The sequence below is a fragment of the Saccoglossus kowalevskii genome, chromosome 12 (assembly GCF_978046115.1).
Source record: "Saccoglossus kowalevskii chromosome 12, keSacKowa6.1, whole genome shotgun sequence".
Taxonomy (NCBI): Eukaryota; Metazoa; Hemichordata; class Enteropneusta; family Harrimaniidae; genus Saccoglossus; species Saccoglossus kowalevskii.
The window spans coordinates 21386781-21412872 of NC_140652.1; the positions used below are offsets into that span (position 1 = coordinate 21386781).

General features: G+C 35.4%; 2 protein-coding genes and 1 pseudogene across 2 annotated transcripts; all 3 read left to right on the plus strand.

The window, feature by feature from the left end:
- Window positions 1–443: 443 nt before the first annotated feature.
- LOC100366899 (uncharacterized) lies at window positions 444–2613 on the plus strand. Its single transcript, XM_006813845.2, has 4 exons — window positions 444–515; window positions 1197–1311; window positions 1450–1593; window positions 2138–2613. Exons 1-4 carry the CDS (start codon window positions 444–446, stop codon window positions 2611–2613), a joined length of 807 nt encoding a protein of 268 aa, XP_006813908.2.
- Window positions 2614–4453: 1840 nt separating this feature from the next.
- On the plus strand, window positions 4454–7396 carry LOC102809962 (uncharacterized; annotated as a pseudogene).
- Window positions 7397–9124: 1728 nt separating this feature from the next.
- Window positions 9125–24550, plus strand: LOC100366744 (4-hydroxyphenylpyruvate dioxygenase-like). The gene is made up of 12 exons (XM_002732586.4): window positions 9125–9245; window positions 12497–12559; window positions 13439–13543; window positions 14020–14062; window positions 14252–14334; window positions 14825–14914; window positions 15083–15189; window positions 15291–15362; window positions 15796–15949; window positions 16814–17002; window positions 20147–20269; window positions 24107–24550. Exons 1-12 carry the CDS (start codon window positions 9225–9227, stop codon window positions 24200–24202), a joined length of 1146 nt encoding a protein of 381 aa, XP_002732632.3. The 5' UTR covers window positions 9125–9224; the 3' UTR covers window positions 24203–24550.
- Window positions 24551–26092: the final 1542 nt, after the last annotated feature.

The window sequence follows — 26092 nt, forward strand, 5'->3', positions numbered from 1 at the left end:
TATCCGGCAGATACGAATAAAAATTGCAATTATGATGTTAAAGGTGTTCTCCAGCGTCGTCCATTTCAAAAGTAGGTAAACAAGCTACGAATAAGTATGTATGTGTACTTTATATTGCTTGTATTTTATTATAATTGTGAACACAAGTACGTATAAACATACTCATTGGATGTTAATAACATAGCCATAAATATAATTAAATGCTTGAACTACGTAATCACTATGACCTAATTTGTATCACACCCCTCTAGCATAAGTATCATTTCTGATCTAATTCCTTATAAAAACCCATGCAGTTGTTGACAACTGGATATACTTGTCTGCGTTGTACATTCCAAATCAAGATGTCATCTGAAAAATGAAAGACCACAGTGAATATTAAGACTGGCATATATCTATTCGGCTTCATAATATGTGTCTTATTCACAATTGTGTGTATTATGATGACGTCATGGGTGGTTATAAGGATGCAAGAACTACAGGAAGAGACTATACAGTTTCGTAGAAGTCTTGAGGTACGTTTGTGTGAATATATTTCATTATACATTGTTACAGTATTGCATAGCATAGTGTGATCGGTAGACCCAAGTTCAAAAATTCTACATGGTGTTTAAAACCAATAATGGTCGAGCCTTGTCCTTGGTGAATGTGTCACAAACTTGATGGTAACTTGATGGTAAGGCTAAATACACTACCTGGATTCATTCACTAACGGATGCGACTGTGGGGAACCATGTTGAAGGACCACATGTGCAGATATCACACCAAATTGACACTTTACGGTGAGATGATAGCACAGCTAACACTTCCAAATAGTCCCAGCATGAATATGATTTCTGTGACAGAATTCCCTATATATCAGCACTGGTCCTTACAATTTAAACATTTACATATATTAGAAGAGGCAACGGTGATATTCAATCTCCGGAGATGTTGAAAATAAAAAAAAATCATTTACCAATTACGTTATCACCACGACTTGCATTTGTTTGTGACATTAATGATTAAACCACTAAAAAGAGTGGTATAAATAATGAAATTATTCAACTGTGGTAATGAAAACAATGCAAAACCTCCGTGAGAATTCAGATAAATGGCATGCACTTTTTAGGACATTTTAATTATTTCCCCTACATTAGATAATACCTGTAATCACTTCATGATTCTCAAACAATGTATTATCATGTTTCTATCAGGAATTATCTACTGGTTGCTGTACAAGAGAAGGTGTTCTGGTCATAGACAATGACATCAGCCAAAGTGAACTTATCAACGACACAGTTTTATTTTATAACTCTTCGTACGATGATGGTAATTCATGTCATACCTTAACTTACGTGTAACACATAATATATACATTGAGCATCAGCTATTGAAACAATATTTATTCAACATCGATATTATCATATATTTTGTCATCATAACACTTCAGTTTTTCCTTAATATTAGGCGAGGCGCCTGTGATGAAATCCAACAATAGTACTAATGGAATATCTTCAGATGAGGAAATGAACATTCTCGACGGGCCTGGAACTCTGTATACTCGGTGGGGTAGAAAAACGTGTCCTTTAAGTGCTGAATTGGTGTATGACGGTGAGTGGAAATAAATTGCAGATATTTCAATAAAATGCTTGAATTTCAATTTCAATGAACACAATTCAAATTGAGTTTTTATAATATTTTTATTTAGAGAATTAATTAGTTGTTAATTGACAGATTATTTCATCTTATTGATAGGATAAGATCACCCTACTATATCTATGTATACTTTGAATTATTCTTTTCATAAACTATTTTTTGCGGGAATGCAAAAAAGGGGTCATATAATCAATAATTTAATAAAACGCATTATAGGAAGGATATTTTTTTTTATATATTGCTGTACGTTAAATGTATTGTGTTCAATGTATCTTCTGCCTTGTATTGTATCAAACTCAATTAAATAAACGTCCAAGTGCCAACTATTTTAATGTCAAATAGCTTACTGGATACTCACGACATTAGAAATAGTTCAGTTCAAAACTTAACACTGCTCGTAATGTTCAATTAACATTGTCTTGGATATATCAAATATCTGGTTTGTTCTCGCTGGTTAGTATAGTTACAGTACTGCATGATACCATTATCTTATTTACAGGTGTCATGGGCGAGGCATATTATAGTCATACTGGCGGCGGTGCAAACTATCAGTGTCTGACATTAAATCCGAAATGGGATGAACCCATGAGTGGCTACGAAGATTACAGTGGAAAGATGTATGGAACTGAATTTGAAACTATACACTTTAATCCTTTATCTCACCTGCAAGACTATGAAGCTGTATGTGCCGTGTGTTTGGTTAATTCTCGTAGCAGAGTACTAATGATTCCAGGTACCAATGAATGTCCATCAGAAGAATGGACCAGGGAATACTACGGTTATTTGATGACACAAAGATACGAACTTGAGCGCACCGAATTCATCTGTGTTGATCGTAACGCTGAAGCACGGTATGCGAGTGAAGATAATGATCAGGGAGCTCTGTTACACCCTGTTGAAGGCATTTGTGGATCTCTACCTTGTGGTCCATATATTGACGGATATGAACTTACATGTGTCGTGTGTACAATATAAAATGACGTAGTGTCGTCAGTGTGGTAACGTTTATTTTTCTGGTAGTTTCTAACAACACGGACAAATGAAAAAAATACAGATATCGTCTATGCTATAGTTTGATAAATTTAACTATGGTCAAGTGAAAACGCCGTTCCTGTAGCGTAAATCGTTCGTTCGTTTGATGAAATAATAACATTCTCTAATATGCACGTGAACCGTGGCACATGGCATGTGGCAACTTTGTGGGCACTATTACTGTGTAATACAAATACATGCAAGCAGATTGAGCATGGTTGACGTCATCATCTCAAAATATTTTACATTTCTTGAATTTTATTAAGAACTTTATAAATTTGCATATTTCAAGTGTCAATTTGAATAAAGACACGTCATTTTAAATAATACCATCCTCAACATTGATTTATATAGTAATTCGTTCACCACTGTAGTTTATCAGATTGTGAAAATATCACAGTTTGAAAATTCTTTAAAATTAGTTATTATGTTTCCAATGCATCCCAGAAATCTAGCCTAATGACTACACAAAATAGCAAGCTAGGTATATTCCTTAATCACGCGTGTTTCTTTTTTAGTATTAGTTGTTCATAAAAGGCACACAATATGAACTCCTCAGGTACGTCAAGCAAATGTACAACTATTCAAGGCTATCACTTCAATACCTTTACATACAACAATTATTTGTCAGTCATTGGTCGTTGATCCACGGATGTTTAATATGTATTCTTCACCGAGATTCACAAAGCGTGTAAAATACATTGTTACATGACATTCGAAAACGCACCATCATTTAACCCACCTTGTGTAACTGTTTGCGTATGATTAATATCTGACTACTGAACTTTTAGGGGAAAACCCTACAATGTACCGATAATGTGGTACCACAGAGCAGATAACGAGAACAACACGTGACCTACATATGCATTGCCGTGCTTGCAATGTGGCCACGAAATATGTTCTCAGACAGTGGATAAATTATATTTTTTATCATTCGTGCATGCAATGTAGAAAACCCCTGCACAAGTACCGATTGAAGTCCTCCATGACACCCAGCTAATACGAATAAAGTAAACAATTATGGCATTACGCAATCGTTCATTTTAGAAGCAGGTGGAGAGACTACACGTGGGCGTGTACTCTTACATTATACTTATTTCTGTATTATATTAATTAACAAGACGGTATTGAATGCACACTCATTAATTGTTTGAAATCCATTGAAAGCTGAAACGCAACGTCTAATCATGTCATTCTTATCACACCCCTCTGCCATGATGATTGCCAATTCTGGTCAAATCGAACTAAACTAGTCCCTCTTGTTCTTATTGTGTATTTGAAGCCACAATGTCTAGGGAAAAACCACGGTAAACTGGCATATTTTGTTCGGCTTCGTAAAACGATGTGTTGTTTTCCAATCATATAACATTGACTGGTTAACACGACCTTTGATATTCTATATACCATTATCAATGACAACACAGATACGTAATCTCAAATGTGACTAATTTATTTTATTTAAACTATTGATAATATTGCAATCTGACGACTGTTTACAGTGTGGAAAACCCCCTACAAAGTACTAATTATGTCTGTCGTGATATCTAACAGCTAAAAATAAAGTCAACCAGTAAAATGTTCTCCAGCATTGTTCATTATATTATAGCATTATAATTCCTGGATTTATTTTATTATTGAACAAAATTCAACCAAATGTTTCTATTGGATTGTAAGATAACGTGAATTGTAGTCTAAGTTTAAATGAGTCTAACATAGTGACCAGTCCTGGTCTGATTGCATATAAACTTGTTACAATTGTATGTGTTGTACGTTTCAAATCATGATGACACAAGACAAGGGAAAGACCATGGTGAGTCTTAAGACTGGCATATATCTATTCGGCTTCATGATATGTGTCTTTTTCACCAGTGTATGTATTGTGATGACATCATGGGTGGTTGTGAAGATGCAAGAACAGCAAAATGAAAATATGCAGTACCGTAGTATGGTGGATGAATTACTGGTGCGGGTCGTGAAACTTGAAGTAAGAATCTATAGTATATTATAATGTAGTGTAGCCATGTTGATTGTCGTGGTACGGCGTAGCCTCGTTTCATTAATAGTGTTGTGTAGTCGATTGCCGTAGTGTAGTGTAATGTAGTGTAGTGTAGTGTAGTGTAGTGTAGTGTAGTGTAGTGTAGTGTAGTGTAGTGTAGTGTAGTGACGTGTAGTGACGTATAGTGTAGTAGCGTGTAGTGGCGTGGCGTGGCGTGTCGTGTAGTGTAGTGTAGTGGCGTGTAGTGTAGTGGCATGGCGTGACGTGACGTGACGTACTGTAGAGTAGCGTGGCGGAGCGTGGTGTGGCATGGCGTGGCGTGGCAACATTGTATGAATGTTTGTGTTAATTAGTTAAGCTCTATATGCCAAGCATCAAAAGATCATTTCCCAATATTTGAGATTAGAACAGCTCGCGTGAGTTCAATATTATATTGATTACGAAAACGGAAACGCATGTATGTGAGTATACGCTTCTTATTAGTTGTATATTTGAGTTACTTTAGCAATTATCAATTTATTAGAAATTAAACCACGATCGTGACTTCACACTAATGTATTGCGAGGTGATTATCTAAAAATATTGCCGCAACAAAGACTAGAACACTCAGAGGGCGTTTTAGAATTCCCTATTTCATTTTATTCCCTATTGGGAATTTGGAGTGAACAGCACCTTATTGAGAGCGAGCTAAGAAACCACACTTACTAGAGTTCGCTACCAGGTGTAGACTAAATATATTTTGTCAAAAAATACATGATGCCGTTTGGGGTAGCAGTAAAAAACTAACATTACATCAAAGTGTAAATAACATGTTATGAATGGGAAAAAAACACACAACTACATATACATGGCACTAGAAATTACGCAGTAACTAGATATTGCGTAGTTTGAGAGTTATGAGTTTTTGTGTGTAATAATTTGGTTTCAATTGAGGTTACAAATATGTATGTATGAAGTTTATGAAAAGCGTTTTATAACCCTTTGACATAATATATTTTCTTTCCCATTTAACTTTTATAAGATTAACTTTTAAGGTCAACTGTGAAATCATTTTGTAAACTGTCAAGGTGAAATTGTGTTTACATTATTATACACAGACATTTTGTTTTATATATGTAAAACATAAAATGCATATAATTACCAGCTTAAACTTTGACAATCTGTACAGGAAACTGTACTGGGATTATCTGGTGGGCGTGGTATCAGTCGACAAGATCATTTGCTAACCGTTGACAAGGAAAATGTCGTTGGTCAAAACGAACTAATCAACGTAAAATTTAATAACTCGTTGTACAGTAACCGTAAGACATGGCATCTTCAACTTACATGTTCCCAATATTCTCGAGAGCAAACATCCGGGCATTTTTCCACGTGGCAACCACAGCTGGTGTAAAAACGGTCAAAAACTGTGATTTGGGTTACTTTATGAGACTCTCCTAAACAGTGTAACAAGATCACCTCTACATGTACAGTATATATAAATTGTTTCTGGCTTTCACAGAAGCTCGCATAGAAATACATTTACAGAGGTGCGCATCTTTGCAACAGAAACATTATGTGACGTTGCTTCGCCGCGAGAATAAGATACATATCATCCATTAAGGCAGTATTTACTCCACGTTAATTTCATCATCTGTAATAACTGTTCTGTGTATATATTGATAATAGACGGCTTACCTGCGATGAAATCAAACAACAACAGCATCAATGAAAATTCTTCATATGCAGAAATTAATATTCAAGATGGGCCAGGTACTCTGTATATTCGATGGGGTCGTAAAACTTGCCCTGCAAGGGCTGAGCTGGTGTATAACGGTGGGTTTGGTTTAAGTCTATTTTGGGATAATTTTGAAAATATCAAAATAATCTAAGAATATCACATTGTTTTTATACTCCTCATGATATTGTGTAAATTCCCCCAAAAGCTGTGTAGTGTTATGTCAGAGTGTCAGAGTAATTTTCTTAGTGTCACTCAAAACTTCGTATTCATCTTATAAATGGCGAGATAAAGTGCAACCTGATAATACCACACATCAATCTGTCTTCATCTGTAATTCACAAAGCTGCTTGATATAACTGATGGTAATGAATCTAGGTCTACGAATATAAATACTCTATTTATCACATAGCCAATTCAATCAATGATAACTTAGTCGTCTACCGTACAATATCGCGCGTGATAATGTCTCACTTGGCATCACATTACATAATAAGTCATGTGAAAACAAATACAGTGAATTACCTATGTTACAGGTGTCATTGGTGGAGAAGAACATGCCAACTCGGGCGGCGGTGCAAACTACCAATGTCTGCCATTAAATCCGACATGAGACGAACCTATAAGTGATACAAATACATACCGTAGTTATATGTATGGTACTGAATATCAAACTGATCTTTTTTGAGCCGTTATCCCACCTATACGACCATGATGCTGTATGTGCAGTGTGTTTGGTTAATTCTCGCAGCAGAGTTCTGATGGTTCCAGCTCGCAATGAATGCCCTTCAGAAGAATGGACCAGAGAATACCATGGTTATCTGATGACACAAAGACACAGCTTCGATCGATCCGAATTTATCTGCGTTGATCGTTATCCCGAAGCCCGGCCAGGGAGTGTTGATAATCATAATGGAGCTTTGTTATACCCAGTTGAAGCCAGGTGTGGATCTCTACCTCGTGGTCCATATATTGAAGGATATGAAATTACATGTGCTGTGTGCACGATATAAAATTACATTAAGTTACAATAAAATTAAGTTAGTATATATATTTATATATATGTATCTATAAGATATAACGTTTTCTATTGTTGGATGAAGTATATATTTTTGCAGCCAAAAAAATACATGAAACTGGCTAGGAGAAAATTGAGATCTAAATTGAGACGGTGAGCATGATGCATATTATTATGACTATCACACATACTTGAGAACGCACTCAATTTTGGTTGATGTGGGGATCACTGTCGAATATATAATTTGATTTACTGATTTGCTGACTGAAAATAGGTCTAACTTAGTGATGTTATGTTTTGGAGATTTCCCTGAAAATGCTAAGTAAATATGTATTGTATTAAATTTGATACAATATACTTATTTCTGGATATTATGTATTGTGCATATATTTTGCGTTTTGTAGAAAGCAGGTTGTCATATCGAGGTTTTATAGGAAAACGATAAAATATCCCGAGTTGAAAAATTACATTCATTTATCAAAGTATTTAACTGAAAGAATGTTTGTGAGGAGATGAAATTACTTTATACAAAACTTGTGGAATTTGTCATTAAAATTACAGGACAAGATTCATTATGTCATTTCTCCTAGTTGATTGTGTGTGTATTATGTGTACGAGTGCAGTATTGTCTGGTAGAAACACAATTGCCTGATTTCACATGAATGATATGTTGTGTGGAAAATTATTTGACCAATCTAAACCCCAAAAAAAACAATGTGATTCAAACAATGCACTAAAATAGTAGAAACGGCTGCATGTGTCATCAGTTGGGGACAGTGCCTTCGGACAATTGACTCGTGGTAAACTTTTAGTAAGTCTAATTTAATACAGGGATGATGATTAGATTGAGTTAAGCCCAAAGTCAAATCAATTGTTTTCAAGTGAAAGACGAGGTTGCATCAAAACAGTATCGGATTCATCACCAACAAAGCTCAATACAGTAACAGGGCTCCCATTTTCTACTCGACTAATTAAATTATCAGTCCATACTATTGACTAAGGAAATCTCAGAGATTATTTTGCACAGTAATAACAGTCCATGTTAGCAAACAACAAATCATTCAAAATATGTAGAACTATAAATCCATGTTTAACCCTTTCACCACCAGACTTTCTAGCCCAAATTGTTCTGCACTTGTTTATATTCTTCAATATTTCTGGAAATGAATCCTGATTTTAGCCAACAATGAAAATTTGAGTCAATTTTCAGTATTTACTCAGAGAGTTTTGATATTTTTGTTTCAATCTTCTGAAGCAAATACGCCCCTTATAAGTCCAAAGGTAGTGATAGAGTGCTTCCGTTTTCGCGCGATTGGCCCGTTGATATCGGCTGACATGGCGATGATGTTAGGTTTTCATTCACAAATATATAGTTTGAATGACGGTATCTAATACCATTTGTTTTAATATCACGTAGTTTGCGACGATTAAGTATTGAGGTCACTAGCAATTGCTAACATTATACGCAGGATTTAATGTGCGTTGTCGTCTAAAATCTGTCGATATCTGTCATATCAGTGTCACATCAGATATATGTGGATTAAATATCAGCAACATAAAAATAGAAAATTGAGGCAATGTCAATTCGAATCTATATGGTGCCGTGTTACGAATAAAAATAAACGGTGGGGTTCACACAAAATATACATACATACATACAAAATAACCACCAGCATTTTATTGAATAATATGTGCGCTCACTATAAATAGTAAATATCGAGGTGGAGAATACATAAGCAGCAATTCGACCACAAATTCACAAAACATTTTGTTGTGTTCTTACGCATATATAAGATACAGAAACCTCCAAGAACACAGTGTGTATGCATTACAACTGCGACATGGTAAGTACATGATTATTTAAAGTAGAAATTACGGCAATATTTAATTCGACATACACAACCTATTGCTCGACGATTTATACAATATGGACAATTTGTCTCCGCTGATACGGCATAGTAGCAATACCCTTCTATCTAAAATAAACACTTGTCATGGATTTGACTTGAATATCAAAACGTACTCATCATATATACATACCAGTTCAAGATATTTTAAAATATCAGAAATAATGACATTCTGCTTTAATTGCAATTTTAATATAATCGATTAGACGAGGAGTCCCTTGCGTTCCAATTGCACGTTTCTGAGAGTACTCGGGCTACTGGTAATGTACTCCAAATGTATCGTCATAATTTGTGATGAAAGGTAGTTTCCGATCTGAGGTGGATGATAGATATGTCTGAAATATCAATATTATAGCAATATGTAATACGGTATATATGAGTAAATTTGAACGGAGTACTAAATGTTAATATTTTTTAATAAATATTAATACCACACAAATATATTTTATTTAATTCGTGTATTTCTAGCACTTACAACAAGGGCGGTAGGCAAAAGTGTAAGATAAGCCAGGATTAATGACAATTTTTAAATGTTGACGATTTATTTGAATAATGACAATAAAACACATTTACTTTGAATAACTATGTCTAAATGTACCTCATATATGTACACATATATATACACATATATACTGGCTGTACCATTCGCTTATATTATTTAATTCCACATTCGATTTGAAACGCCTTGTATCCTTCGAGCCGTAAGTTATGAATTAGTGGCATAAGAAGTATTGAACAGCGCCACCACCGGCCATTTTTTCGTTTTGGCAAATATCCAAAAGGAACGCTCGCTCGCGTGCACATTTCTCGTTTCCTTAGTTTCCGCCATAAAGAAGTAATATTTAGCGAAAATATAATATAGACGGGGTATGACACAGTGTGTTCCATTTTCGGACACACCGCGTACCAGACTTCTCGTTCAAGAACATTATTTATGGTGTTCGTAAATGACGAAATAACCAAATAACCTCATCATCATTATTTTAGCGTAAAACTGTACGTAATTTTTATGTGATGGTTTTGACATTTTTTATGAATACAGAAGTAAACCAAATTGTTCATGAACATATTGAAAATTTTGCATGATCGAGCCTATTTTTTGAGTTATCGAACCCTGACTCCGGCTGTACAAATATTGTTCAAAATCGGAGTCACCCGGGAAGTTGATTGTTAACAATGCATTAGTAGCTGCAGTATTGCGAGGCTATATCGTTGTTTAATGCCGGTAAGATTATTTCGCCCGTCATCGAACTAACTTTAAATATGCACAGAACGGCAGCTACGCATCTAGTGACAGCGATGCATCATGAGTGATCGCACAACAGCGATTATTAAAATTTCTGCATTTCACAGCAAACGTTCGATATTGAGCCCAGATTAGTGAATTATGTTTTTAATGATTGGACATGGTGTGTACCTTCTTCAATAAAAAGCAGACATGCCTAATAATGCGAAGAAGAGCATGATACTCGTAAACAATGGTACGAGCTTTGAATGAAAAATTGCAGGTCACGTGTTCTATATGGCAAACACCTATTGGTTAGCTTGAGTCGTGTCATACCCGTTGTGTCGTCACAGGAAGCGCTGTCCCAGCATACCCCGTCTACATTGACGCTGCAGGTCGGCGTTCTTTCAACACCGATCTGACGCATATCGCGCAAGGTGTGCCTGTTTACTGAATAATGATAAATGAAAGTTTAACTTAGAAATATTGTAAGGACAAACTGGCCCCAACATTGCGCAAATTTGCAATGAGTTTACGGCTGCTAGTGTCTGGTTCGCGTGATTTTATCGCGTTCAAGGACGTTCTATTTTCGAACTAGTTGAAACCGGAAATTACGCAAGTACTTTCGAACTTCAAACACAAATTTGATTATCGTTATCATGTCTTAGTTTCTGTTATTTCCATGATTTAATTATTTATGACATTAATATTTCACTCACTAAACAATATTTCACTAAAATACGCGATTAAAAAGCAACTTAAATTGGAAAAAAAATATCAAGTTCCGTGTATAAACACTAGTGTAAAGAGGCGGCGGAGCGCTAATTTAGCCAAAATCGGCTAGTAAGGCGTCATATGACACAGGTTTGCATTCTCCTTCCCAGAGCTCCTTGCGGTTAGATCACCGAAAGTATATTCGTGGAATAGAACTTTGCCTGGGAGATTGACAGGTTTGTGCTGGGACAGCGCTTCCGGTAACGACACAACGACCCCGTCTATTATTATGAAAAGCGGGGGTGAAAGCGTCCTACATTCGAACGTTTTAAAAAAGCGCGCGGCCCATGTCTTGTACGCACTAGACGTACGTTTTCTAAAACTCAGAGTCTGGGCAATGTAACTAATAACTTATTTTATCCAAGAAGTAAAATATTCATGTATTATTTCTAGTATTGTATTAACCCAGGCACTTTTGCCTACCGCCCTTGCTCAAACCGTCTATAACAATACAATTTAAATGTGTCATGTCAAACGTCTTGCAAACATGTCCCGCCCGCGTACGCATGGGATATGCATGGTGAAGCAGTATTGTAGACACAGTCCCCGGTAGTATTAGATAGCTTAGATAATTAGATATTAGATAATTATGTCGTCGGCAAACAGCAATGATTGGTCACATTGTTAGTGGTATGACATTATTGTAAATAACTCTGTTGTACACCAATAGTGATTCTACATCATGATGATGTGGCGCCAATAAAGTAACTTCTTGTTTCATATCTAATCCTCATAAATGAGTTAAGCCCGGAGTACTGAAGGCATAAATATGGTACAATCATATTAAAAGGAACAAAGATATATCTTACTCTTGTAATTAACCCTTTAGCTTTGCAAATTTAAGTTTAATTTAAATTACCTATTACACACACGGACATACCTAGCTATAAAATCATATAAAACAGACACCCACACAACCAACAACTCATATATACGCATAAATACATACACTCTTCGGCAGAAACACTTACATATGTACATACACCTATCCACCCATGCACCAATACACATATGTACAGATGCTTTCCAACACAGTCAGTATACACACGCATACACTCATCAACATACACACAAATTCACATACATGTATGTATGTATAACCATGAACATAGGTAACCAATTACACAATTATTGTAATGTTACTGCACGATCATATATTCAACAGATTATTTGTCTATATATATTTCAGACAGACAAATTTCAAATTGTCAACTTTCATCACATCACATTCTGGGTCGGAAATGCCAAACAGGTAAGTGATATAATGTACATTTCGATTTTTATGCATTAGGAAGTTTTTACGTAGTAATACTAACGAGGTATGTAATCATTAACATATAGACTGAGACTGGGGAAAAAGTCCACTGTCTTCTATATTCCGCTGCAGCTGTAATCCTAAACAACATACTCACACCACAATCGCCCAAATGTTTTATTCAATTACTACATGAATAGATTGTTGACTTTCAGAACCAACAATTCTAATTCATACCTAAGTAAAACATTTCCCAACATAAGGCCACACCGACTTAATTTTATGGATGACATCCGCGCGCGCAATAGTTTTCGCCTGTTCTCAAAAAACAAATCTCCGACGACGAGTCTTTACAGATCGGTGTTCTGTCTGGAACTTGCCGACTCATATTGTCGCAAAGCGCCGGCTTGTCGTAAAACTCGTTTTGAACTACCTCAAAACGTGCCAATTTTGTCGTAAATGATCTTCTGCACATGCGTATTGCGTTGCCGGGACCACGCCACCAAAATACGTGAGCATAAAAGTTCAGAGGAAAAACGGAGGGATTGTTGTAGACTGGCACGCAATTGACGTCGGCCAGAGAGATGTGACGTTTACACAGCTATACGTACATCAACATGTGCCTCCTACAAATAAAGACTTGTTGTTGTTTTTTTGATACACTGTGTTCTGTGGTTCAATTCGCAATACCAGTTCTGTAGTCCTGCGGTTTTAGCAGCATTTTCTTTTTTGGCAGGAATTTTTTTTTTCGCCCTCTCGCATTAGTTTTGGGGTCTCCGGAGGATGTCATCCATAAAATTAAATCAGTGTGGTCTAAATTCGAAAAAAATAAAATATGTTTTATGCGTTGAATTACGGTTATTTGTTTATTTACAGGCAGCCATATTCTATTGTACCAGAATGGGATTTGAGCCAATCGCTTACAAGGGTTTAGAAACTGGTAGCAAATCTGTCGTGGCACATGTTATAAAACAAGGAAATGTAAGTATAACAATATAGAACACTATTTTCTATATCAACAATTATGCACAATAAAGTACTTTATGTGCTACTCTTCCCATCACGCCCAAAGTACCTCGATGTCGACATAAAAAGAAAACTGACATTAACATGGCGATTAGCGAGTATCTGATAATGTTCATTTACTTGTTATCTGTGTGACAATGCTCTATTCCAAAATAAATGCAACCCTAATTTGAAATTAAAAAGACGGTATTCGTTGACTGATAAATAATAAATAAAGATCGTGTTAACGTTTCTATTAGATGGATTTTATATTTATAAGTTGTGTTTTGCATCATTTGGATAAATACAAGAATGTGTGCTTTTATTATAAGATAAATACCAAAATAACATATACAATTTAACAAGTTTAAATACCTTTTTTTGAAAACTGTCAAATATTAAATGCTACATTTCTTGCAAAGAATCATCAACACAATTTTATTATTCTGTAGATTATCTTTGTATTTAAGTCAGCATTAACATCAGGAAACAAAGGTAGGAATGGAGTTTTAGTACAGCAAAATATTATATTGTGTGTGTGTGCATCATTATATATGTCATCACCACACGCCACGGGTGATACGTTTGAGAGCAAATATTAAGAGCGAGTATGTGTTTATACAAATAACCATGCATGTCTCATGGCGTGATTCATTGCATATTACTTATATTTTTATCTTTCAGAAATTGGTGATCACCTAATACAGCATGGGGATGGTGTCAGAGATATTGCATTGACTGTGAATAACTGTGGTGCCCTTATTGAGGTAAAATCAGTACTGTAGTATATACCAAATTGAATTTGTTTTTGGGTAGCTTAAGTTATGATAATAATGCAATGATCATATTGACTGAAATGACAATACTACTTAATAATGTTGAAAAGAAATTGTAAAAAAACAGAAGGGGAAAATGTTAAATGATAATCGGGATATGATATGACGAAGCACTATTTTTAGAATTAGAAATCAGTTGTTATTGATCAGTCCGAAATGTATTAACTTTGTTACCATAGATGGTATAATTCAGATCGCGTTTATTGTCCTGATTAATATAGTTTGTGATCTGTTGTATTTTTTTTAAGTGAGGAATTTACAAAAACTGCGTTCTCATAAAATACAAAATCATATTCGTGTCACAGCGATTTCTTACTCAAAACACGGTATTCGTGCCAGTTTTGAATTTACGATGTACTCAGTTACTGTTATATAAAACCAATGCATTACTTTGGATTGATGTTCATATATATATATGTAGAATATTAAAGAAAATGAAGGAAAGGTTCTAAAAGATACTTGGGAAGAGTCTGATGAAAATGGCACTGTAAGATTTGCCAAAGTTGCTCCAGTAAGTTAATTCACTATAGTAATTGATTTCATTGTTTGTATATGTGTAATGCATGTCAATGTCACTTACTGTACTGACCGTCCAATATAATGTAACAGCCTACAGGCAGATTTCTCATGATGTGAGTTGGCGTAAAATTATTTCTTTTTTGTTTACCAATATATATAGTATGGTGATACAACACATCTACTTGTGGAAAATCTCACGTACAAAGGTATATTTCTCCCTGGATACAAGGCACCAATTGAAAGTACGGGTCCAATTGTCGCCAAACTGTGAGTTTCTCTTCAATGTCAGTGGATCACTTAATCGTAGTCTAATATTCAGTTGGTCTTTTGAAGTGTTTTGAAATTCTATTATATTCTATATCTATTAGACCACAGGTAAACCTGGAATATATTGATCACATTGTTAGTAACCACACTTTAATGGAACAAGCAGTTGAATGGTTTGTATATTTCTAGATTAACTGAATTTCTGCCATGACATATCTCGTACCATTTAAAATTTATCTACGTGAAAAAAGTGAAATGCAATAGCGAAGTGCACGTTACACTCGTCCAATACTCAATTAGTCCGGAATTCCAATCTCACCCGAGATATACTAAACAATAGGTTGGCCATTTCTCTGTGCGAGTATTCTGCAAACTCAAACCAATGATATACTTTGTTCACTAATGTAAGTCGTTTTGGAAACCCTTCTTAAAAGGTATGACCTTTGTATGTCCGTGCCAGGTTGGAAGTGAGCTTTTCTATTATGCAATTTCTTAGGAGCATCACTCATATTTTACATATTTTACGTTGAGATTAAATTATAAGTCTAAACAATACCGCTTTAATCGCTTAATAATAATTTCATATTATATACCTTTATTTAACAGGTATGAAAAAAATTGTAAGTTTCATAAATTCTGGTATCACCAATTGTCTACAGATATTAGCGGTTTTCGTTCCACCGTTCTTACTAATCACAGTGAAACATTGAAAATAGCATTGAATGAATCTGTTCCGGGTAAAGGAAAAAGTCAAATTGAGGTACAGTGGTTGTTATTTTTAATTTTTTGGCTGGAATTAGACTTTATATAAAGTGCCTTATAGCAAAAGCAACGCATCAAAGTTTTTATAGAATATGAAGTAATTACAAATGTTGCTTCACAGACAAGATGGTTGGACAATAAAACATTACAATGGAATTTTACAGTGATTCCTTGTGTCCATGCCAATACAAGTAACGAAAAGAGACATTTCTCCATGTCACTGTTACTAGTATGCCACATATGTGTACATTAACATAAAAAGACTTGTGCACAACGAGTGCACTATTCATTATGGGGGTTTACAATTATAAATGGATAAGTTATATAGTTATAAGCTTTCTGTCCGTCTGTGACATCAGTAGTAAAAAAGTGTTCTGTGTTTATTCTTTCTGCTTTTCTTTATTTCAGTGTGCGAGTCAGTTGTTCTTCAGTACTTTATAGTTTCGTATTTACAATTGTTAGTTTGTGGGTTGTTTGTTTGTTCTAGGCATTTGAAATCTGTTTGATTTAGCCAATGGGCTGAACTACTGTGCAATTTGTATTGTATATAGTTAAGCTAGATTTATTTCCTTTTTTATTTTTATTTTTAAATATAGCCGGCACTTTTGGGTCATGATTATATATTTTTTGAAGAAAATTGAATCTAGACTTTTTTATGGTCAACTTATAAAGTGTTGATGAGTTGTGGAAAGCAATGAAACCATTCTACTATAATAGTTTGAATCAGGCATAGCATCTAAAATCCTACTCACCAACATCTGCTGTCAAAATGAGGCTACTTGGGATAGAAACGTCGTTTAATGCAGGAACACATCGACACTACATCTAACGCATTTAAATAATGTGTTTGCTCATAATGCAGGAATATGTAGAATATTATGGAGGTGACGGAATACAGCATATCGCATTGAGCACATCGGACATCATAACAACAGTTGAACGTCTTAAGGAACGTGGCACAGAGTTTCCATATGTGCCCGCCTCGTATTATGATAATTTAAAAGAGCGCATACGACACTTGAAGATTAATCTTTATGAAAATTTGGAAAAGGTAAGAGTTTAATTAACCGTTTCTGTTTATTGTGCCAAGATGTATTTAATCGTGATATGATCAGTTTCAACACTGTGCGTCTCCTAACAAATAATCTGTGTTAGGTCTTGCCATTACATTTCTGTTAACAATCCCAAGTTGTATACATCTACATGTTGAAATAATACTACTAAGATCGGCCAACGCGTACATACTTTGATATATTTCCGTGATAATCTTGATATACATGCTTGTAGTGATGAATCAATGAAAAACTGTAGCTCATGTTAGCGTTCAGTATCAGGATTCTATTTCCGGTGTCCATAAAACTAATCAATCAGTCAATCAAATATCTATTTTACCTAAAAATTTACATAAGCACGTCGCTAAACAAAAAAACCAAGAAATAGCCTTGGGCTAATCTATTCTGATTCCTCAGTGCTTGCAGAAACAAATGAAATACACTGTATTAGAGGGTGATATGGAATACGAGGCCTACTTTTAGATTTTCTTGAGAGTTATTTATAAAACAAGAAAGAACATGTCAGTGAAAATGTTGTAACACCAGACTCACTTTTAATTAAATTCTGTACTTGGTCCTAGTTAGTTTTTTATTTGTTAATGACATTGTATTATCATCTACACACTTTGATATCCGTCTGTTTGCAGACGACACCAGTTTATTTTATACATTCCAACATTATTAACCTACATTATGTTAATGAAAAGTTAAATCAAATAGTTAACTTGTGCGACAGTAATAAATTGACAATAAACAATAACAAAACTGAATATATTTTATTCAGAGATAAAATACAAAAGTAGCGACTTTTGGGAGTTTGACATTTAAAAACCAAATTGAGTACTACTGGACCGCAATTTGAATTGGAAAACAACATATTGATCATGTGATGAGCAAAATAGGTGTCGTATATAAATTAAGGAAAATTGTTTAGAAATTAATTTTATAATTACTGTATAATTCATTTATTTTGCCACATATTTCATAAATGTTGGAAAACTAAACTAAACTCATTTACATACAATACATATTATTCAAAAACGAATTGTACGTACATTACTTGTTCACCTCATTTTCATATACTTCTCTATTGCTTATTAGCTGTAATATACTTGACATATACAAACACTAGTTACAATTAGACATTTTCGTATTTTACTGCCTTCATGGACATTTTACTAATTATATTTCACAACACTTTCAGCCTGTAGCCAAAACATATCATATTAGATTTCAAACCAAGGAAAATTTACTTAAGTACTTAAGTATTTCTTAGTAATACTGGGAAACATTCGATTAAAAATATTGGTTCTGGTCCGGTAATTTTGTTTTTGTAGGTCCTCTTCCTAATATTTCATTTAATTCCCATGTTTTAGTAATTTTTCCATTATATTCAACTGATCTGAATAGAAATTACGTTTCGCATCTCTTATAAGATTTGTCACATAATTCCTATAGCATTTATATTTAACGCTGTCCGCATTATAATTACATATAACCATTTTTGAAAACATTTTTTTTTTATTTATTGCCCTTTTAACTTCATACTGAGCCAGGTTTTGGGGGGGGGGGCATAGTGCGCGAACCAATTTGTTTGAGAGGGGAACGTTTGCTACAAATTTTCAAAATAGTAAATAAAGAATGCGTCATACAGATAATGAACACTTTTTAAATTTGATTATATTAAGTTTGGAGTAGTCCCGACTACTCCAAACTTCCGGAAAATACGTTTCTAAGTCTTGGAAAATTCCAAAAATTGGTAGGTGGTCGGATATTACCACCATTGTACCGGCACTGACAACATTTGAATATATATATATTCGTGAATGCCAATAACAGTAATGCGAGTTATTGATTATACGTGCGGGTACATTAATAATGCGCTTGTAGCTGTAAGATGACAATGTGTAACACAGATTTTTAACATGACTAGTCTGAATTGTTTAAATTTATATTGGTATATTATGAAATATTGAATTCTCTTTTAAACATTTGTGTTTGGTTTTCTGAAGATTATTATAATAACAGGCGATTTATTCCCACCGATATTAGCATTTGGCCACAATGTTTCAGTGTAATGCACCTCGACATCAGTCAGTAATTATAGTAGTACCAATAAGCCATTCTCCAAATATCAGTAGTCTGGAAAATTGCCACACAGTATTGTGATGAACATTGCAGTATTTTTTTACATATATAGCCCATTATAACTCCAGAGATACTGATAGGGTGCTTTCTTTCTTGCGCGATTGACCCCTTATAACAGCCGATATGACGATAGTATTAGGTTTTCATTCACAAAAATGTAGTTTGAATGAAGGTATCCAAAATCCTTTGTTGTAATGTCACGTAGATTACGACAATTTTCATAAATAACATTCCGTCTTTTCCTGTCTGTAAAACGAACAGTAATTGATCTCGGTTGTTGTTTGAGGTGTCAATATTTTTTACCCATGCGATGTGTGACGTCAATGTCGACCGTAGTTATGATCGGATCTATTTTGCGGAATACAGACAACGCAATTTTCACGTCCGTATCCTCTTCGCCATTCTCATTTTCTGGGATTCCATTGATTTCTAGAAAAATTCTACCGGTGTATTGATCTTGATCGCGAAGCTTTTTTCAAAATACACCATACTGTGCCACGTAATTGAATGTTCTGTCGCGCTAGTTACTTCCATTCTTTTTCTCATTTCTTCAAATTGGTTATTAATGAACTTCATAGAAGTATACATATCTTGCTGATTATTCTTCGTGTCGTAGAAATCTTTCTGTATTGCATATACAGCACTCAGTAACTGTGGTGGCTGTGTTTGATCTTGCCGGGATGATGAAGATTTGCATACTCGCCATGTTGTCTTCTAAACAAGTGCGGCGTACAAAACGCTTATATGCGTCAGTGTTAGTGATGTAATTTACCCCATATGAGAACAAATTCGAGTGCCAATACGTTTTGGAACGAGGGCTGATACGGATTTTTACAAACGCTATTTTTTGGTGCTATATGTATAATAATGTAATTTACCCCATATGAGAACAAACTCGAGTACCAATACGTTTTGGAACGAGGGCTGATACGGATTTTTACAAACGCTATTTTTTCTGCTGAAATATGTATAATAATAATACAATTATTTTTCAGCTTGAGGAACTGAATATTCTCGTTGACGGCCAAGAGGATGGCTACTTATTACAAATATTCACAAAACCATTGCAAGACAGGCCATCATTGTTCATGGAGATAATTCAGCGGCGTGGTCATTCTGTAAGTGCACACACGTCTGTCAACGATGGCGAGACACTTGCCTTGTTTTGTGTTACGTGTGTTCGATTGCATGAAAAATAATTGGTATGTGATCGATACGAGCCAAACACATTCACATTCTGTATGAATGAATAATGATGCTGTTTAAAAACGAGTGTTCTGATAAGATTCATAATATAACATTGTTCATAATTTAACATTTTTGGGAATGGGAATTTGTCAATATGCGTATGCACTGGCTGTTATTTCCAATACCAAAACGATCAGTGCACATGCGTAAAGGAATTTTAAAATGAATACGAAGTGATGTGTTACAAAGGCGACTTTTGTCCGCTCTCGATGACATGAAAAACATGAGAATGTTGAGAATGTACAAGTTCAAGAAGACAACACAAATTACTCACATTTAATTGACAAGTCGACATTGCTATATCTCGGTAAAATCAGTATGGGAATGATTTCCCTTAACTATTTGACATGGTGTAAATACATTGGTATCATAACGGGCGAGTATTAAGATCTTACCGTTACAGCGGGATGCTTGCAAAGTGAACTAGTGGGGCCTGGGCACGATATGTTTTTTGTTGAGGGATTTGAGTAAAATGGGGCTTGTCACAGTGTAAGGCCTGCTTACTGCTATTGAGAGGGGCACCCACAGAACTCACACTGGACAGGGGGTTCTTTCACTGCTAGTATGGAGTAGACAAGACAATACTACTGGAAATGAAATACACATACACCAAAATATCTAGTTAAAGCTCTTAGCTTTAATACCTCTCAAAAGAATTACTAGAAACAAAGCACAGAAAAACACAATGAATAAATTCACTAAATAGGGGATTGCTTAGGGAAGTGTGCATTGGTGATAACTCACAGTTCCAGGATGTGGAAATTGATGACAGTCAATCGCTTCTGCAACACAACGACGGAGAAAATACAGGAATCTTGCTTACAGAGGAATGCTGTTATTCTCGAGGACACTGCTGATAACAGGATATTGCAGAGCAGTTCATACAAGTCCCAATGAATGATGATTGAAGCCTGTATTATTTGTCTCGTAATATCGCAGCAGCAACACACAAAGTAATGGTGAAATAGTGGACCCCAACTCTCCTCAATCTAGCCTATTTATAGGCATAAATGGCCCAGACTCAGAAACACCACCTATGGGTCCACATGAGCCAATCAGAATGTGGACTTGCTAGCAGCTGTCTTACGTAGGCAAGTCAGTAGATTGTAAACATCCTTTGTTATGCAAATCACAAGCACACCTGGCAGATTTCAACTGTCCTTCCAGATTTGTAAACAAGTATGACTTGTTAATCACCTTTATGACAGTTTTCACACGGCATTGCACACCATTTCTTCCCATGATTCCATGTACACTTCTATTTGCAGGGTTTGAGGTAATATGACAAACCATAGAAGACAGAATAATCACAGGGCTTAAAGTGAAAGTATCGTCACCTGCACACACGCGGAAATTGAGTCCCAAGCAACGATAACAACACACGCTAAAACGCAAAGGCTCATGGGAAGACGCTTGTTTGTAAACAATAACACGCTATGGCCATTTGACGCATGCGCAGGTGACGACCCCCTTCGCTTTAACACATTTACAAAATAGTATGACGGAATGGTTGTTCCAATTATGTCTGATTGCTCCGCCATTTTGAAATTTCCCTGAATGTAACAATATCCAAAATATAGCTTTGTAGCTCAATTATCCGTGAATGGTAATACACGATGGATGGGATATGTGAAAAAGCATCGTCCGCCTACACGGTGTTGTTCCGTTCGGACTTTCCTCCCTCTACAACACCATGCGGTAATACCATTCATAACCGTGTATGTCACGTGGTTGCGCGATAGAAAGTTTACCGACCAATAGAAAGCTTTGTTACAAAGACTGCCAGAAAGCGCTCGGAGCTCTGCATTTCTGATATTTTCGGCTTCATTACTGCCGATATGTGTTGCAGTGATATCACGAGTTTTGGGTTATAACACCTACTCTTCTATAATAGTCAACAGTGGTGACAACACTATTACCACTATTATTAAGTAAAGCTTGAATAGCTTTGGTCTGAATATCAGTGAGTTGCATGATGTATCGATATTGTCACTGTATCGCCTCGACATTCAAGCGAACACAGCTTTAGCTGTGCTCAGCGACATTTATTCTCGTGTCAGGCATTTTCACTGCCTAGCAACCATCATGGTGAAACAAAGGCCAATAAATTCTCAGAAAACGGTATTTTGGGTTGGTTGTTGTCACCCCCTACATATGCAACATATTTAAATTTGGTTGGATTTTTTCAAAGTTAAGTTTGTGCTGTTTTCTCGATTTTAGCTATTTTCACCGGCTTTTTTATCGGTGCACAGCAGCTCGCGCAAAGTCCATAGAAATACATGGTAGAGTGGTGCGCGTCTTAAATAGCAACGTGAAGCGTTTAGTGACTTAGCTCCACCTCGAAGATTTTGATAGCTTGGCCAAGCGCGTTGAAGAAAGAAGTTATATGATTAGCTGTTGTTAAACTGGTTCTAAACTGTGAGGGCATTGTCACATACACATAGTCCTAATGAAATACTTCAAGGTGATAGTGGAGTGCTTCGCCGGAACATTCACCTTGAAAATTCAAGATGGTGAAAAAGTAAATAAATGCTACACACTTCTAAACCAAACCATTGATGAATGACCACCCACTTCTAAACAAAATAACGTGAAATGACACCCCAGTCGGGCGGCACATACCCATATTGCACTTCTATGCAAGTAGCCCCCCGGGATGTGCATAACCCGGAAATGGGAATATGATCCGTTATTGAAACGAGCTATGTAATATGGATGGTGAGAGATTATCAACAAGGATTTGTATGTGGGATAACCAACTTTTCTGCGCCAATTTGTCATTTGAAATGATTTATTTATTTGAGAGTCTTGAAAGGAAAGAGTTTGCACCTTGTATTGTGGCCATGGTGTAACGTAATATTCACACACTGTTGAGAACTGGTTTCAAAATGTTTCTGATATACCCAAACTATGCTCCCATTCAAAATTCAAATCCGGGCATTGTACAAGTTCTATTTTCGTAGTTAATTATTGCCGGATTATACTACTGATTTCCTACGCTCTTATGAATTTCTGTGATTGATACTAAAAATTGTTCTGTGTGTGTGTGTGTGTTTGTTGACTGATATTCTTTTACTTTATACCGACTTGTAGGCAGGGTGGGCTAGGTAATAATTAGTCGTTGTTTCTAATACTTGCCCCGGTCAAGTGTGAATTGGAGGTGTGGCTATTCTAATTCATGGTGCTAATCACTTGCATAGCCTATGCCGCATCCTGTTTCAGCGGTCCAACATCACGTGACTTTGATTGACAATAGTAATTGTTCAAGATTAGTCCCGCGTCCCTTTCCCCGGTTCATGTTTACTTTTATCCGCCAAAATCTCAGATCGTACACTATTTATTGTCATAAATACTACACACAGTCACTGCTGTGATATTCATAGTCACATGCATCCACTTTGGTACGACATAATAGACATGTAAGTTCGAGAAAACATGTTTTTACCGGAGCTTGGCTGGAGCTGTTTACTACAATGTGACAAGCAAGGAAATAATCCCTATTGTTTAGGAGCGTATTTATAGTATACCTGGACCTTTAACAGTTACTTGCAAAATCAATTAATAAACTACTCCTGTCAAAGTGATTGTGCTTTTTATTTACAAAACGCACTTGTTTCAATACAATATAATATCACTCCACAATATTAATTTATGTTATACATCTCGAAATATGTAAATGCAATCACTATTTTTATTTCTATCGACAGGGATTTGGAGAAGGCAATTTCAAAACATTATTTGAGGCAGTTGAAAGGCAACAACAAGCAAGGGGGAATCTCTTCAAAAATGTTATTCACAAGTAAAAGCTGTTTTATTATCAGTTATTATTTCTGTAATAAGTTATAATCGATTTATTGTATGTTGTATGCTTGATTGCGAGAACATTGTCAACAAGTGTACAACTGAAATGACAGAACGTGTTATGAAATATATAATTTATTTGTGCTAGTAAATAAGATTAGTTTATATATTCTGGGAATGGTTTAGGACGTTTCACTTATTTTAAAAAATAAAAATAGTTACAAAATGTAGATGTAATAACGAATGATCTGATGATGAAGGTTTTGCAAACGATGGGAAAATGATTTAATGTGATGAACTAATGTGAGATGAACTATTGCACAGAAATAAATATTAAAGAATATGTTGAATACTCATGTTTATTTTGCATACTTTTGGGGCACACTCTGTGAAATGCATGTTCATCAAATATTAACCAGATGCAATATAGTTCACAAGATTTGACTGTTCACTCAAATAGTCGATGTTTTAGTAACACAAAGTTACTAGTGCAACGTTTTCATTTGAGCAATATTCAAATACATATTGAAACGATATAGTGGTATAATATATTTATTTTAACGTAAATAACTGGCATTAGAACATTTCATCCAACAGCATATAAGCTGCTGACATCTGTAACATATATTCATATATGTGATAAACCATTCTTACTGAGAACCAGTCCGCTGGTAAACCATTGAAAATGTTAAAAGACTTTGGATCAGACTATGATGCTTGATAGGACTATCTTGGCTTATATTATGGAGACCCAAGAATAATTTCTGATGTAGTCGCCCAAGATATAATGAAGTTCTGATCATTGAAAGAGGGTGAAGATATTTAAAATGTAACTCACAGCTGATGGCAGAAGAATGTGGGTCTGACAGATAATTGCAACATTAAAACTACTTAGCTGTTTAACTGATGAAATTAAGCCAATTCTCAGGGTAAAGTCAATCTGCGTCAAATCACCAGAAATAGTAAATAGATAATAATAGATGAGTGGTACCTTATCTTTGGAAATAAAACCCACAAGAGCTTCCCCACAATTGGAAACAGGGTATGGCAAAGTTGATGTCCATTGAACAGAGACTAATGAAGAAAATGTAGAGATATAAGACTATCAAATGAAAGAAATGGAAGAGGAGTGGTTTTCCAGAAAATTAGGCAAAGAAGAAATGGAGATGTATAATGTACACTATCTTTACCATCACCCAGTTATACGACCTGAAAAGAAAAGTACACCAGTCAGAATTGTATTCAACACATAAGCTGCATTCAATAGTCATCGGCTAAGTGAGTATTGGGAGAAGGGTCAGGACCTTCTCAATGATTTGTTTGGTGTACTCTTCCGCTTTCACAAGAATGCAATTGCAATATCAGGTGACAATTAAATAATGTATCACAAAATTCTGATCTCTCAAAAAGGATAAACACGTTCACAAGATTCTTTTGAGAAATTTATGATGTCAAAACAATGGCAACAACAGAATAAGGGGACAGAATAGCATTTGCTGCGCTAGTCAACTGCATAGAAAGGTTTGTGATTCAGTGATCAATATGGCTAGGGAATTTGGTATCAAAAGAGAATAGGTGTATACAACAATAGTAAAGAACCGAATACTGGCAGCTATACCTGAACTGAGATCACACATTCAAGAGAGATGTGTTTTTTTTGCTATTCAGTGAAGACATTGGTGATACACTGAATCAGGCATGTAGGTGATGCACTAAATTTGGCAAAAACAGCTACAATTATCCGTAGAGATGTTTTCAAAACATAGAATACATTTGATGATTGATTTCTAACAGACTGCCAGGAACAATCCGTACCAATGCCATTAATATCACTTCTATGGTCCTACATGGACTAAGCATTAAGAGACAATCTCTTAAGGTAGAGATGCAGG

What these genes read in the sequence shown, in the direction of transcription:
- LOC100366899 (XM_006813845.2), top strand. Translation starts at nt 444, where the DNA reads ATGACGTCATGGGTGGTTATAAGGATGCAAGAACTACAGGAAGAGACT. An exon ending in TAACTCTTCGTACGATGATG is followed by an intron (nt 1,312 to 1,449) that starts GTAATTCATGTC and finishes CCTTAATATTAG; the next exon opens with GCGAGGCGCCTGTGATGAAA. An exon ending in TGCTGAATTGGTGTATGACG is followed by an intron (nt 1,594 to 2,137) that starts GTGAGTGGAAAT and finishes TCTTATTTACAG; the next exon opens with GTGTCATGGGCGAGGCATAT.
- LOC100366744 (XM_002732586.4), top strand. Translation starts at nt 9,225, where the DNA reads ATGCATTACAACTGCGACATG. An exon ending in TGCATTACAACTGCGACATG is followed by an intron (nt 9,246 to 12,496) that starts GTAAGTACATGA and finishes TATATATTTCAG; the next exon opens with ACAGACAAATTTCAAATTGT. An exon ending in GATTTGCCAAAGTTGCTCCA is followed by an intron (nt 14,915 to 15,082) that starts GTAAGTTAATTC and finishes CAATATATATAG; the next exon opens with TATGGTGATACAACACATCT.